The 17,355-nt window shown below is 32.1% G+C and overlaps 1 protein-coding gene and 3 non-coding genes across 4 annotated transcripts in view; 2 read left to right on the top strand and 2 right to left on the bottom strand.

Moving 5' to 3' along the window:
• Positions 1–17,355, top strand: part of LOC123715746 (soluble guanylate cyclase 88E) — a 40,971-nt gene that overhangs the window by 16,664 nt on the left and 6,952 nt on the right. Inside the window, exons 2-9 of the mRNA XM_045671003.1 lie at positions 7,713–7,887; positions 10,617–10,898; positions 12,212–12,417; positions 12,761–12,884; positions 13,034–13,175; positions 15,273–15,399; positions 15,886–16,090; positions 16,294–16,440. Coding sequence (XP_045526959.1) covers positions 7,720–7,887; positions 10,617–10,898; positions 12,212–12,417; positions 12,761–12,884; positions 13,034–13,175; positions 15,273–15,399; positions 15,886–16,090; positions 16,294–16,440 — 1,401 coding nt within the window. The 5' untranslated portion in view covers positions 7,713–7,719. The remainder of the gene's footprint in view (positions 1–7,712; positions 7,888–10,616; positions 10,899–12,211; positions 12,418–12,760; positions 12,885–13,033; positions 13,176–15,272; positions 15,400–15,885; positions 16,091–16,293; positions 16,441–17,355) is intronic.
• Trnai-aau lies at positions 9,208–9,281 on the top strand. Its single transcript has one exon. It is a non-coding gene; the product is annotated as a tRNA-Ile (tRNA).
• On the bottom strand, positions 9,754–9,825 carry Trnaa-cgc. The gene has a single exon. It is a non-coding gene; the product is annotated as a tRNA-Ala (tRNA).
• On the bottom strand, positions 10,939–11,011 carry Trnaa-agc. The gene has a single exon. It is a non-coding gene; the product is annotated as a tRNA-Ala (tRNA).

Genomic DNA, 17,355 nt, shown 5'->3' on the forward strand with positions numbered 1-17,355 from the left:
CGACAAGGACGGAGCAACGTGCGAAAGAGACAAAGAGTGCGGACGTTCTAGAATTGTGCAATCGCTACTCAGTAGCAAGCCCGCCTAGAAAGTTCTCGAATATTGTTTAGAATTATTCCCAGGGATATATAAGCGAGCCGAAACGCGACTAGTCACCTTTAGTTTTGAATGCGATAACAAGAGTGAAACACCGAAGCGATAAAGTGAATACAAGTGATAAAGTACTGTGTGAAGTGTGCATAAGTGAAGTAATTAGTGACTGTGTTTTTGTGTGTTATTAGTGCATCTCTGCAATTAATTCGTGCCCATAAATTCCTCATTGATTTACCAAGAAATAAACCCTTGAATAAATCTACGGCATTTTCTATCCGATCCCCTAGCTCGTAACACTATTTTAAATGGTCACCTTCGGCTTTTATACAGGCCTTTAATCTTAGCCACGAATCTATGGATTGACGCACTGTTTCCAAGGGAAATTTCGCCACTGCTTGCTCCAATGATTAAGTGACTCAATGTCGTCGTGTTGTTTAGAGCAGGCCATGTCCTCTAAAACTGAACATAATTTGAAGTCAAAAGGGTTGAGATCTTCAGCTCTTATAAAGTGTGGTTGGTTACAAGCCAGGCTTAGGGAGTTCATGCCTTGTGACCAGGTGTAAAATCCTGCTTGAAAGTCCACGGTGTATTTTTAAAAAGTGGGCTTTTTTGAGGTTTCACAACATGATCCAAGACTGCATCTTGCAATCTACACTTAGGATGAAGTTTTCATTCCTTTTTCACAAAAAAATAATTTTATGACTCCTTGATAAGACACGCCCCACGAAACCATCACTGACACAGGATGATGAACTTTGTTCCTTTCCGACCACTATAGCAGCTTCAGCTTCAGCAGGGTTTTGACGAATTCTGGCTTTAACAGCCTTTGTAGTTCTAACAGCACGCGGCCACCACGATCTTTTCTGGTCTTCGACTGACGAACTGTTGTTGTATTTGTTGATAGTACGATACACGAACATACGGTTGATACCAAGCTTTGGAAGTGTCTGGAATATAACCGACGGCTCGCTTTGTGCAAGGCGATCACAATCCTATTTTTTTACACCCCATTCCATATTGTAATTTGATAAAGAGAACGAAAAAATATGTGAATGAAATTTGAAATATGTACAGTCCAACGAAGTTTTTATGTTACACTACAGGCCAGACTAATAGAATATAAGCGAAATAATGAAATGTTAATTGCTATGTAACTAATGCATCTAACAGTCGAAGAGAGTGCCTACGTCCGGCTGTACTTTCGAGGCTTAAGTCCGACGATTTTGGAAATCGCCACGCTTATAGAATTAAGAAAGCCTGAGTGAGCAAAATGTACAGCCTCAGGCAATATGCGTTCCATTCTTTTCAACCTTTTACTTGTATATTTGTGTCTATATGAGTGTATTTCTGAATCAACCAATCACTTTTTTAAACCGAATCTTTAACACCCACATATTCCGTTTTAAGGTATTACTTATTCGTATTACAATGTATGATCCTATTTCAATATTTAGATATTGTTATCACGTGTTATATTTAGAAACAACCTTGATATCTGTTTATTATTCGCAACACTTTCCCTATTGTCTCAAAAAGGGTGAGCGCGTGATAATTTTGTTTGAACAACATACGATATTTTGGAGGTGTCTTAAATACAATGGACTCATGAATGACTCTGGCGAAATGCGGATTAGCAATTTAACGTTTGAACGTGATTTGAAAACATAGATATGGAATGACTTATGTTTACGAGGGCTGTTTACAACCTAACATTCATATGGCCACAGACTAATTTAAAAACCTTCGTGGCGTCGCTGTAACCGCAGACAGCGATTATTAAAGTTTGTTGATATATTATTATTAGGTCCACAGCTTATTTATCATGGATAAACAGTGCCTACCGTATGTATTAACACAGTTTTGCTACAGAAAATTTTGCATCTATTTATTACAAATCTATGAACGTATAACAAGAGTGTAATGTTATTTTAAGTGAGAATCTCACTCGGTGGTGGCTTCCAATGATGAAAATATATGGAAATGCTTAAATTTTTTTTTAATAAGGTTTATACGTAATATTTTTATAACTTTCTAAAACTAAATAGCTTTTTTTGTGACTGTCAGGATTGGAACCGACTGCAATTACAAATTTTAGGTACTGCTTGCCTTGGTAGGTTGTGACAAGGTGATAAATGCTGATACAGGGGTATAAGCGGTTGCTAGACGCAGTTTTACTAGTAATTTTTAATTTTCCGTTGAGTGAACAGACAAAATGTCTGCTTTTTGTCATTTCCTATACTGGAGGAAATAATAGTTTTGTAAATATATTTTGTATTATTTTTTATGAGATATAAATGTGAAAAGTTGCAATATTTTTTAAAATTGTTATTTTGTTTAAAATAAAGTATATTTAAGACCTGTATTAGGCATTTTAATTCTTGGTATTTCGTTTTTGGTAACTTAGTGTTAATGGAGAGCGCATAGTTAAAAACCAAGGCACAAATCCAATAAAACAAATAAAAGATACCTTGAGCTTAGCGCTATATCGAACTTCGTTTCTATTTTGCAGTCTTTAAAATCGCATTACTACAGTACAATTTTAGAATAAACAATGAGAAGACATTTTAAATCGAATAATCCTATAGGATAGGTTTGTTGAGTGTCAAATAAAATATCAAAAATAACTTTTTCTAAAAATCACATCTGAAAAATGGCTGAAATCAAAAAGATTGATTAGAACGTCAAAACTTCGCCTTTTAAGCAATGAAGTTCTGATAGGCTCTATTTTCTATCACTGAAAAATTAAGGTATTCAATAATTCTTTAAATACTTTTAAAAGTACGTATGTCCATATCTCATCGATACTTCTATAACTTTCTTTATTTCAATATCAAATATTAGAGATACTCTTATTTTGTATGCAATGTGCATTATCATACAATACTACGACAGTTTATGAACATTGAATGTCAATTGGTCTGATGCTAAAATTAGTTTCTAAAATCAATGGCGTATATTAGGCGAGTGACCTGTGCCTCAAATAATATGCTTTTGTTAAGGACCTGCGACATGAGACTGTAAAACAAAAGACGGTGATGATGACTTATCATTTCGCCGCGTATGTGATATGATATGTTCTTGACCAATGACATTCAAATGAAACGCACTGTCATTCCCCTTTTGGTTTATATACTTACCCCCTACTATTACTTCAAACCCTACATATTGTATCGGTATCCAGAGCTGGGGCTTTCCTCGCTGAACGAATAAGTATCCCAATACATCAAGGAAACGCTGCCAGCATTAAAGGTAATCTACATGTACTCAATTTTTAAATGTAATTGTTCTTACTTATTTATTTATAGTCACTATTATTATGTACAACTACGGTTAGGATTGTAGTTTAATTAATACAAATGTGTTTGTTAAAATAAATAAAATCTTATGATATTGCCAACTACTCATAAAGCCGACTACACGTCTTATACAATAGATTCTGTATTTTCAAGTACATTGCCGCATTACCTTACGCCTCATTTTAGGCGTACTGGTGTATATCATGGTTCAAAAATTTGGCTGTAAAGCAATAAACAAATTATTGTTTTCTGAATGAGAAAAATCGACACACTACAAGCCGTGTTTAAAAAAGCATTGTAATGAATCTTTCGTTTCTATAAAATTAGTATTCGTAAATTCCAATGAGGTTTAAAACGCCTATCGGCTTAATGAGCTTTACGTTCGGCGAATACGTAATGTTTAACTCCATAGCCTTCACCAATTCATATTATATAAAAGCCTATATATTAAGATATGTTTAAATAGTTGAAAAATAAGTTAGTATAGCAGAAATAAATGAAGGATGGAGGAATGTAGATTAAGTATGTAATATAAGTCATCTTAAGGTAAAGTTATTAATTCCATAGAATCATAGTAATTGTAAAATATAAGTTAAATAGTTTGTCTTTATATGTTAGGTGATGATAAATTTGACGAATATTTAAAAAACCCTAATCCTTGGGATTGATTTGCTCCAGTTCAAACAATTTGTATGACTCAAAACTTAGTCATAATACTTTTTTACCTATATGAATAAAGTTATTTTGACTTTGATTATGACAACCGTCTTTTACCCCAGTTAGTAACAAAGCCAGGTGCTTTTGGTTTCAATTATGAGAAAAGAGTCGCTAGAAAAAATACAGAATCTTTATTACTGCTAAAAAAATACAAAGAAACATTTATAGGTACATTATTGAAACGCACCGTTTGCAGTACGCAAAAAACTTAAAGACAACAAAAGAATACATAGAACCAACAATGAATAATCTACAAGAATATAATAATAATAACAAACAAGACACAAATCTATATTATATCGTCTGAGATAAGCCCTTTTTTATTTATATATAAAAGCTTGCCAACGATCTACACACTAATACATTGGTACAAGATAAATAAAATTATATTTTTTAATATGACAAACACTTATAGGCCAACATAACATACACGAAGAGATAATAAAAATAAATTAAACAATAAACAGTTAAATTATAAAAACTAAACGAAAAACCATTATAAGTGCGAGTGCAGCAACTATGGATATCCAGACTCAGCGCTCGTTAATCAGAATGTTCAATCTGGACATCGGTGAGTCATCGTCACATGAAATTACCGTCTTTGTCGGCACTTTTAAGGAAATGATGCAGACAGGAATATTTATATTCCTGAAATAAACGCATTTGCCCTATGACCAGTGTAGGGTTACGGTAATCCCGATGAACAAGGAGGCACTATAAGTTATTTCCGTAGAAATCACGGCAATATATGTATGGTATGTTTGCGGAAACAAGAACTAATTTTAATACCATCATTGTTGTGTTCGACATATCTGTAATGGTGTCCTGAATGTGTTGATCACAAAGAAAACGCGCGAAAGTACGCTGTCTATGCCCTACTATAACTCCTGTATATAATGATTTCTAATATATAATACTTGCAAAATATGGATGGACCATTCGATCAGAAAGTTTAAGTTTAGTGTGCCGCTTTAAGTACCAGGGTGTTAAAACAATTAAATTATTGAAAATTATATAAATTAAGGAAGTTATAATCGTAATAATGTGACGATAACAAGAATTGTATGAGGACATTATATCCATAACTTCGTTAAATCTAGTTGAATGGTTTGCGTCAATCGCATTGCTAAGACGTGTCTCGTGTTACAATTATTTTATTTTTAAATAGATTCCTAATGTTATTGCCGTGATTAAATGAACTATTAGTTGGGCAGAAAAGCTCACAGTCTACCATAAAAAATAACAGATTTTTTGTGAGAGCATTTGATTTGTTTATTTGATATAAATTTCCTCTAAAACGATATATTGATTATAGCGGTCATACAATCTTTCCATTTGTCTTTAACCTCTTCATCAGCACTACTATATTGTTTTTATAAAGAATAAACTTTTACCGGATTGTAATTCGCCACATTTTCTAGTTAACTTAAAATATATAAACCATAATAACGAGACTAGAAGAGAAAATTAAAGCAAGAAATCATTCTTTACAGGGTTTTTACAGTATACGAGAACAGAAAGTTAAAAGAAGCATATTCAGCATTGATTGACAATGAAATTGAAGGAAAAAGGACGACATCAAATAATTGCACTTTATTATAAGACACGTGCTTTCTATTTAATAGGATCAGTAGTAGTACAGTACCTACTTATATTATATTGTTTTTTCTTCTATTTTGTATGAATTTATGTTGTATTCAAGTTTTCTCTAACACCGAAGTAATTTTGTCCAATATACTACACTTACTAGTCAATCGCGTCATAAAAATAGTAGTAACTGATCCCATGGGATAGCTTGGGAGTGATTTACGTACATCCGTAACGAACCCTCTTATAAATCAAAGATGTGCACTTTTTGTACAGAAATATTTTGAAAATTGACTAAGAATTATTCGTATTATTTTCATAGTTCGTTAATTGATATTTAATATCAAAATTATATTAAGCAAATCTTTTACTAAATGGAAATATATACAGTGTCAAATGGCTATTACCAATTTTCACTTCAGTGATTTTTGTAAAAAGTCCATTTCGATAACGTCATCCATAATTCATAAATTAGAGCCATGTATTACGGATTTCGGTTTCAGAATATAAATATCTGAATTCTCGATTTGTCGAATATAGACAGACTAATTCATTTGCGGTCAAAGATAAGGATCCTACTTAGATAGGTTATTATTGTATTCATTGATTTATAATTGTTTTTAAACTTATGGCAACACAGTCTTTAATGAGCAATAAATAGTCCACGAAAAATACGTTCGCTTGGTAATGTAACAATTCTCTAATATGGTTTGAGACAGATTGGATTCCTACGACATTCCTAAGAGTTTAAGATATTTTTTCAATATTTGGACCATTAATTAATACACTCACTATTTAGCCATACAAATGATGCCTGAACTTTTTTTTATTAGAGGCCATAAAAACGTGGAAAACAAAAGAAAATTCAGTGTTCAACAAGAAAATGTGTTGAGGTATCCATTTTTACGATATAAAAGGATTTTCGGTCTAACTTAATTGAATGTGGGCGGGCGTGCCCTACAAACTTTAATACTGAGAAAATCCCATGAAGCCTATTTATTAAACTTTTTTATTATGAAGCAATTTGTAACATAAGAAGCCATAAAATAGAACAATGGTTTCAAAATTTAGTTAAGCTTTAGTAGTATTTGAATTGAAATAACATTCGAAAATGTTTTTTCATTTACTTCTATAATATTCACGGCCTTTTCCAGAACGGGCAGGTAAAGGCCACTGATCTCTGTTTTAACCACTTCAATGACATCATACTTATTTTACTTTTATTTTGACATCATAGTTATTACTTTAGTGTCATCCCTTCTCTAATAGGTATAATCCTCCTGGATTTGGTCCAGGTATGTTCGAGATGGCCTACCTAACCCGACTTCACCATACCATATTTTATTATAGTGTAATTGTTACAAAATACAAATGCTTAGGAAGATAATATGTCTAAATAGATAGTTTTTTTTATTAAATATATCATTATGTTGTCTGCAAATGGTCAAGCAGTATTACACGTCAATAAAATTACTCAATTCAATTTAATAAATTAATTTATTTTCAAATTAATTTATTAAAACTCAAAGTTACGTTATTAATATAGCAAAGTAGATATTTTGCTTGTTTATTAAGTTTTGTTTAATCCATAATCCCCAGCTTTAGCCACAAGGCATTTAGCGGTTAGTAATTGTTGAGAAATATATTTAGAGCTAGTAATGGAGAAATTTAATAGAATTTCAAATAGACGCTTCTATCGTATCTCTAGAGAATTTGTTATATTTTTCTCACATATGACAGTATGTGAGTGAAATACATTATGTGGTGTAATAAAAAACTGTTTTGCTGACATAGTTTATTAGTTCTGTGTGTACGGAAATATAGCTTTTTTGTGTATCGTAGCCACATCGACCAAATTTTTTAGCTGTTTACTCCTAGTATTATCTTTTGTTAACATAGCTTTTACACATTTTTTTACCGGATTGAAGCTATGCATTATTATAAACTTATAATTATTTTACATAATTTTACTCCTATTATCAAAATACTTTATAATTATTTACTTTATATTATTCCAAGGATCAAGATGTACGGGCTATTACTAGAAAATATGGCCGAGTACATCCGTCAGACGTATGGCGAAGAAAAATGGGAGGACATCAGGCGGCAGGCAGGTGTTGAGCAACCCTCCTTCTCCGTTCATCAGGTGTACCCTGAGAATCTGATTGCACGATTGGCTAAGACTGCACAAGAGGTAAGGACCATGAAAGGTGTCGTTATCCAACACCAACAACAACAAATTTTGCGCCATTCAAATTTCATTGTAGTATTTATAATTAAAACATATAAGACTTGTAGTATTGATATGGTCTCTATAAGACGTTGTTAGGTTAGCTAATTACGTTATAACTTAAGACAAAAGGTCCCTTAAGTAGGAAATGATAAAATTCCCGACTTGGTATTCAATATTGGACATGGATCTAAAAACTTTAACGATAGAAGAACTGCGTTGCGAGAGTTATTTTTACCAGTAATGTTTTTGATGGTATATAAAGATTACATACATCCTTTATTATCATAAGCTTTAATTTATGTTACATTGCTTTCGTTCCGTTTGACTAGGTATCGATTATTGTGTTTCTAATTCATATTAATTAATGTTGACCGGCCGATCAGGCGAAACTGTTAGTTTAATGACCCAATAAGTTTGAATTTGTGGTGCGATGGAGTTACGCGTTTGTTTGGTTACCTTAATATTGTTTTATGATTGATGTATTACAAAAGCCATACAATTGCGCAAACTGATGGGGATGTATATATATAGAATTTCCAATGAATACTTGTCCAACACGAAACCTGATGCTGTCACACATTTAAATAAAACTTAACTGATGTAAACTTTATTTATTAAATATCGCTGACCACGTAGAAAATTGATTAGAATCGATCAAATCGACGACACTCGAAACGTATAGTTATGCAAATAATATCATTTAAAAAATACTTTAATTATAAAGAATGTGGTGCACTGGACTTATAAATTACAAAAAAACAGCACTATCAGAATGGATCGCAATTTCGCATGAAAATGTCAAAATATAATTAATAGTTTAATTATACTAATTAATAGGTATAAACTTATACTTTTCTAACTTTAGCATTATAAAAACATATAAAAGTTTAACAAAATAAATTATTGCCTCTTAAATAATAAACCAGATTAACTAATAGGAATATTTCCGTTGATAAATGAATACATAGATTTACCGAAGTATGCATTCGTCATTGATTGCGTTATGCTAAAATATTGAGCTAAAAATATTTCTAATGGGCAAGCGATCAGGCGAGGTGACGATACATTTATAATATTTATCGATTGAAATAAACTCTTTGATGTGTTAGCGAGTGAACTTTTTCTTTACTTTGGGACAAATTAGGTAAATGACCCTTTTTCTATGAAATATGAATATCGCGCTTGTTAATGTTAATTTCAAATTTTACTAATAAAAATTTAAAATTGTTATAAAGAATGATAATTAACAACATGATTAGATTTTTCAAAAGATATAATATCGGCCCATTAGCTCAGTTGGTTAGAGCGTCGTGCTAATAACGCGAAGGTCGCGGGTTCGATCCCCTCATGGGCCATATACATTTTTTTTATTTTTCTGTTTTGGGAAGATATTTTATATCCGACAAATATCATAATTGTATTAATTTTCCTAATGAATATAACTGTTCTTTATCACTTTTTGGATTAACTAAGAAATAAAGATTAATTATTTTGTAATATTCAAATACTGCTTCTTAAACGAAATTAAACTTCACCAAAAATTTGTTCATTCTCAATAAATATTTTAATAATTTCGTTCCACAACTGAGCGTTTCCGAAGGCAATTTCTGCCGTGCACCACCACTTTGTGGAACCAGCTACCCACTCAAGTATTTCCGAACCAATGTAACTTAGGGTCCTTCAAGAAAAGAGCGTACCAATTCTTAAAAGGCCAGCGGCGGTATCACATAACATCAGGTGAGCCTACTGCCGGTTTACCTCCTGTAACATAAAAAAATGATTCCTAAATTTAATCACATTTTAAAAATAAAAAATGATAGTAATTGTTGGAGATGCTGGGATTTGAACCCAGGACTTTCAGCATGCGAAGCAGACACTCTACCACTGAGTTACATCCCCGACACGAAAGCAGATGAAATTATGGATAATGTTCTTGTATAAAATAAAAATTTAATTATAATATAAATGATACTAGCAATCCCGGCAAACTTCGTCCACCTAATAGACAATAACTATCGTGTCACAGCTTAACTTAAGCAAAAATAATTTGTTTCATTAGCTTAACTTAATTATAATTCAAAATAAATATTAAGTAACCTAATTTATTGAACAGAACCAATGCAGATCTTGTATATTTAAGTAGCTTGAAATACTTACCTCAATCTACATAAAAAAATCAACACATGCATAAATATTTGACTAGATGTCAATCCTTCGTTGAAATTATTTTACATTTTTAAAATCCATACGCCATTATGGATGTGGATCTATCCTTTCGATTCCAAACCTTTATTTAAATACGTTTTATTTTAATTTGAGGGGAAATTTTACCGTATCGATGGGATAAATATTATAATATGTTTGACTCTATTGGATAGAATTTACGTTTTATTTATTACATATATATTATTTATTCGTAAATTAATGGTAGGCGGGACGGAGACAAAAACAAAAAGTAATAAATATAAAGAATCCCGACTTTGTTTTATATATAAAGAAGAATATTACTATCATAGTATATATATATATATATACTATATATATATATATATATCAACATAATATTATTCCAAACAAGGAATTCTTTGTTTATTCCTTCTTTGATACCCTAATTATTATATAACCTTAATTAGCAATTATTAGTTATACCTACAATATCATGTTAAGAAATGGGTAATTTGTATTTACAGGTTCTTGGTATAACGGAAAAGGAATTTATGGATCAAATGGGTGTATATTTCGTTGGATTCGTCTCACAGTATGGCTACGATCGCGTTCTATCCGTTTTAGGACGACACATGAGAGATTTTCTGAACGGCCTAGACAATTTACATGAATATTTAAAGTTTAGTTACCCAAGAATGCGGGCCCCAAGTTTCATATGTGAAAATGAAACAAGACAAGGCCTCACATTGCACTATCGGTCAAAGAGAAGAGGATTTGTTTATTATGCTATGGGACAAATAAGAGAGGTAAGTTTCTTAAAAAATAATTATAAATATAAAAAAGGCTTGGAGGCGCCGGGTATCGATCCCGGTACCTCTCGCATGCTAAGCGAGCGCTCTACCATCTGAGCTACGCCCCCTGACAGTATTAGAGTCGTAATTTTATATCACTATGTCAAATGGAGATACATAATAACCAGCGCCATGAGTTTATTTTGTGCAGTTAATAATATGTACGTAACATAGATGGCGCTTTTAACAGAAACGGTAATTTGAAACTGCTACGCTACCCAATTAATGATCACAATCATACAATTAATTATATAATAAGACACAGTACAGTGATATAATACAATATATAACATGAATTATTGTAAAATTGTGTCAATTATGCACATTTTACTTTAGTGAATTATTATTTTAATTCTAATACAATATAAAATTAAGTTTAAAAAACTAACATTATTAATAATTGAGTCTATAAACTCTTTAAGTACTCTTAAAGGCTGGTTATACTTGAGTCTTGTGCTAATAGTCCCAAGAGGATCACTAAGTCTAGATTCTAAAAGCCTTTTGTAAGTCCACATCGACAATAGAGGTACTAACATTTAACGAGGTCCTTGCCTTTTGTGATAGTGATAATGGATTTTATAATACTTTCCGATAAGCAAATGTAAGGAGAAAATCTGTAATGTTTTCTTACTAACGTACTTTGAAAATAACCGTGTACCTTTACAGATACTGAGTCGAGTTTGTGGTATTTCCTTTTAACATTGGACATGGTAATATCTATTACAATGTGAAACACGGCTTTATAATACCATAAATTATAAAATATACAATCTTATCATTGAAAATAAAATTATTATATATACTTTAGCTACTTTATTATAAATTGCAATTATTATACAAAAAATAACTAATATTGTATAATAAATATTGTGAGCTTTGACAGCATGCAAATTTCTAAAACTTGCCATGAAATAAAATAAAACATTCTAATATTTACTTTAATAATAAAATTTGAAGTCTATGGTATATATATGGTTTTTAGAACAGTAATTAGATCTTTGACAATAGCTCGGGCGCATGTACGATGAAATAATAGCGAATATAAGATATAATGCTTTGCCTGTTATAAACCAATATAATGATAGCTAGCCACACATACACGTTACCTGATGAAAACACACTACTGTGTATTAATAGATTTAAGTGAGGTTCAATCCAATTCCATAAATTAGTTTTTAGTAACGTATATCTCCATAGTTCGGTAAGGACAAATATCCCAGCAATTCAATTTTTTTAAATTATTTAAAAATTAATGTGCATTGTTTCAGGTGGCTCGCCACTTCTACCATAAAGAGATGCGAATAGAGTTACTTAGAGAAGAGTTACTATTTGATACTGTCCATGTGACCTTTCAATTGACATTTGACAATCGTGCATTCACTTTGGCCTCGCTCGCAATGACAAGAGAAGAGAAGCATTTACCAATCAGCGCTTCTGTGCTGTTTGAGATATTTCCTTTTTGTATTGTATTTGGGTATGTACTCAGACTAAAACAAGCCTTATTACGAAAAATTCTCGTTGATAACAAAAATTGTAGGTAGTTTACTAATTATACATTCACTTTATATTAGGTGTGTACTTTATAGAGAGATAAAATATATGTGTTATTTGTTTGTTATGGCTGCGAAAGAGATCGAAAAATACTTTTTGATTCAGATCTCTGAATCTCTCAGATATTGCACCAATAATGTATTAGGCATTCATATTTCTTACTTTATGGGTTGAAATAAAAAACGCCTTACAAAATTTAGCAATATTGCAATCTTCTAGTTTACTATAGAGAAGAGAGACTTGACGATTAACTTGAATGGTTTTAGATCGGATATGGTGGTACGTAGTATTGGTAACTCCCTGATGGTGATTCTACCAGATCTGGTGGGGAAGAAAATCACCAACTGGTTCGATTTGGTCCGACCACTTATTGCTTTCAAATTTCAAACGGTAACTGCATTATATTTTTTAATTTGAACAACATTCCCCAGTCATACTCTATTTAAGTCAATTGTATTTTACAAATATAGTTTTATAATTTTTCGGAATTTTTATTAAGTGATATAATTAATTTTTTTTAACATTCATCATAATTTTAGATATTGAATCGTACCAACAATATATTCGAGCTGGTGACAGTAGAAGCAGTGATGCATGAGAAGGCACCAGACAGACGGAACAATCTGCTTCGGCTCTCTGATGAATCCGACTGCACTACTGAAGAGAACCTGCGATTAAAAGGTATAATTAAATTTATCGGATTTAAACTGGTTTAATTACGTAGTTCATAGTTATATTATAAATTAAATAATAAATACTGCCGACGATTTATTCAATGTACAACTGTCAAAAATTATTGAAACACTTTTTAAACCTTAAATTTAAACTTGGTTCCTGAACTAACAATTACCTTACCTTAACCTTACGCAACGTCTGCGCAGATTATATTGCCAATACAAAGAATGCACGGTAAGCAAAAATACACCTGCTCCAATTCCCTTGTCATCATATTTTTGTTTAGACTATCATCAATATCAGAATTTACAATACTCAAATGCCGGTTGGAACACTAATTACTTAGAAAACAAGTCCTAAGCTTGCTAAATCACAATTAATAATGTGATTTTTGGCAAAACGTTTAAAGATTATAGAATGTATAAAAGTTTTAAGACCCACACATTACTATTGAACTGCTTGTTGAGGTGAAAGTAATGTGTGGGGGTGTGTAAGTGTGTGGGATTTTAGGTGGTCTAAAAAACCATTCAGTTTGCTTATTTCTTTCGAAAATACGCATTTTATATCAATATTTCATCCTTTATAAATATTTCAATACGTTTATTTTTTAACATAAATCAAAATAGGTACATGTTTATCAATTTACGGCTAAAAACAATATATCTGCGGCAATTTTCAGTGCGGGGTATGGTTCGTAAGAAACGATTTGCATACGATGGAAGGCCTTTACCCGATATTATCAATTTACATCTCAAAGGTACCTTTGTCATGCGAATTGGCTATCAATACTATATAGCCATTTTCGACAAGTGAAATGCACTATTGCACATAGTAGTAATACTTTATTCATACACAAAGAAACACTACGACGAGATTTACATAACGTCGTCTTGATATGTTGTTTTTTGTACCTCAACTTGCGGCATTCAAACATTTCATTAGGTAAGATAGGTAAACCTATATCCCGTTAAAGATGTTGACGTAAACAAATGACGTTTTGTTAACAGGTAATCAGCCATTTGTATACCGAAACCAATGTTTGTTCTTGTATCGAATTCAGGTCCATACATCAGCCATGTTATGCCACTAAAGTGTTATAATGGGACGATACTATAAGTTATTTTTATAAATAAAGACATTAATTAGATTTTTTAATAATATTTCAATATGATTAAATATCTTATTAATAATACGAAGATTTTAACACCAACCTTTGCTGATTCGTGCCACTATTCAAACGCTATTTTTAAGTTTTATCGCATTGACTTTTTACTAATTATTACGTTTAATATCAGTTTATAAAATCAGGTAAATATGGTTAATAATAAAGAAATAAAGCCTTTTATTTCAGATACTTTTACACTTAAACAACTGTATATTTCTTTGATGTTATTTTTCTTTTAAAATATCTATGTGTCCTTCTTTGACAAAGGCCTTTTCCAAATCCTGCCATTCCTGTCTGCACTGTGCCACTCTTTACCATGTTGTTTCCTTAATCTGGTTTATCTGCCTTCTAAATTGTCTTCCTGTTTTGTGTTTATACATTGGGCACCAATTTAATTGCTGCACTTGCTCAACTTTTCTTTTGCCATGTACCCCGCCCATTTCCACGTAAGTTTATTTATTTTTATTCTGAAAACTGCTACTTAAGTTTTTCTTCTTAATGATGTATTCTTTATTTTATCTATTCTATCATACATCGCTGCATCGATCTTTGACACACTTGTAGCATTGTTTGCTGCGCTTAGAGATCCATGTGTTAGTCCAGGTAGTACACAAGTATTGAAAAGCTTGCTTTTAATTACTACGCTCGTTCTCTTATTTTGCATGACTTCTCTAAGACTCTTTTGCTATTCCTGTGTCAATTTGTTTTATTGTTGCATCGGCCATAGATACTGTCTGATCGAAGTTTGAATATTCTATAATACTATGAAATCGCCAATCACCAAATCATCGCCCGTTGTTAGTTATGTATTGTAAAAATGTTAAATTTTATTACATTAATTCACAATCGTGCTTCGTAGTAATCCTCATTCTACAAAAGTATCAGAAACATAATAAAGACGTAGTAATATGTATTATACAATTTATATAAAATTTCAGGTCAAATGATTTATATGGACAATTGGAGAATGATGATGTATTTAGGAACTCCAGTAATGCCAGATCTGTCTGCCCTCGTGTCCACTGGACTCTATATCAATGATTTGTCTATGCATGATTTTAGCAGGTACATCCTTATGCTTAACTTTACTTAATTCTATATTGTTAAAATAATATAAATTTACGAATAATGTTTGAAATTTGTTGCTTTTTTAAACTTATATGAATAAGATATTCTTCTGTTTCCGCTGAATACTTGACAGTTAAGTTTATAAGGCCGAGGTCTCCTTTTACAAGAAGGTGGACAACGAGGTTCAAACATAGAAACCAAATAAAATACATATCGTTGATTGTGTATAAAGTTCCTGCCTCTAATGAGGTCGTTTCCATCATCATCTTTGCGCCTGTTCTGTCGACTATTCTTCTTTTAAAAGGACTCAGCATCTATAAGGGATTTTCGTAAGGCATGACGTCAATATTTTGTCTATGACATGGTACAAGCTGATTTCTTTCAATGTTTCCCTACCCGTAAAAGAAATTACGTTGATAGAGAAATCGAACAAAGTATAAGTTGACTAATAAGCATAACATAGATAACTGACCTACATTTCAGAGACCTAATGTTAGCCGGTACCCAGCAGTCTGTGGAACTCAAATTGGCGCTTGACCAGGAGCAGCAGAAGAGTAAGAAACTAGAAGAATCTATGCGAAAACTGGATGAAGAGATGAAAAGAACAGACGAGCTACTCTACCAGATGATACCGAAACAAGTGGCTGATAGGTTAAGGAATGGAGAGAATCCCATCGATACTTGCGAGGTAATTATTGAATATTCCCCCCTTGTTCAATAAAACTAACCAAAAGTGTGGTAATAAAACTAAATGCTAGGTGCAACGCTTATTGCTTATAAGTGATCTCTTCCATGTCACTAGTGTTAGTATCCTGTACAAATTAATCATTATCTTTAAAATAAAAAGCTATATATTATCTTCGTGTACTCTAATAACAATTTATTTTCCAGATGTTCGATAGCGTGTCAATTCTCTTCTCTGACGTGGTGACGTTCACAGCGATATGCTCTCGCATCACTCCAATGGAGGTGGTCTCCATGCTGAATGCTATGTACTCCATATTCGATACACTGACTGAGAGGAACAGAGTTTACAAGGTTTAACTCTTAAATAAAACATAATTAAAAACAAAATAGAATACGACCTATATAGTTTTATTATGTACTAGCGGACCCGACAGACGTTGTTCTGTCTTAACTAAAAAAATATTTCATAAACAAAGTGTTTTTTATTCTAATACTTTATGATATGCAACATTCTTTGTTTGTTTTTTTGGCGCGTATATAAATAGTTTTGTTGGTATATCGACACGAGAATAGGCTACATATGTATAACTGGCCATGTAAAATACATGGATTTTCAAGATTAATGTCACAGACAATTAGCGACTGCCCTTGAGATTAATTTATCGATATTGCAAATGCTAGCCGCACTGGAAATTGTAACCGTTTAAAGTCGAATGGCACGTCCTGAATCAAAGGTATCCTAGGAATAAAAACTTGTTCGCCTTTATACTTCCCTTTCAAAATTTTGGATTCAATTACGTTTTTTATTAATTTCTTCACCGCAAGGCGGATGCTATTACAAAGACATGGCTGGGTTATACTCCGCAACATAATGATCAGCGATCCGACCTTTAGTTGCAGATTATATAAATTTTATCAAGATAATAACTCCGATCGAAGCATTTGTTTTAAACGATATTAATTTTTTCTTACATCCTCTTTGACGATATATGCAGCACGCATTCTGTCAATGTTATGTCAAACGCCATAAGGTTACATCAACAAAGTTTGAATTGTAAAAGCGCTATGCTCTGAAAAACTAAATTTGTTATCGTAACAAAAGTCAGGATTACTTAATATGGTATGCTTAAATTGTCTAATATTCCGCGCAATTTCCTTAATGTTTTCTTTCATAAGAACCTTCTGACAATAACAAACACAACAACAAAAAAATCGCGAAATCGGTCCAGCTATTCACGTGTGATGCCGTGACCAAGGGAAATAGGG

The sequence above is a fragment of the Pieris brassicae genome, chromosome 1 (assembly GCF_905147105.1).
Source record: "Pieris brassicae chromosome 1, ilPieBrab1.1, whole genome shotgun sequence".
In the NCBI taxonomy this organism is placed as follows: domain Eukaryota; kingdom Metazoa; phylum Arthropoda; class Insecta; order Lepidoptera; family Pieridae; genus Pieris; species Pieris brassicae.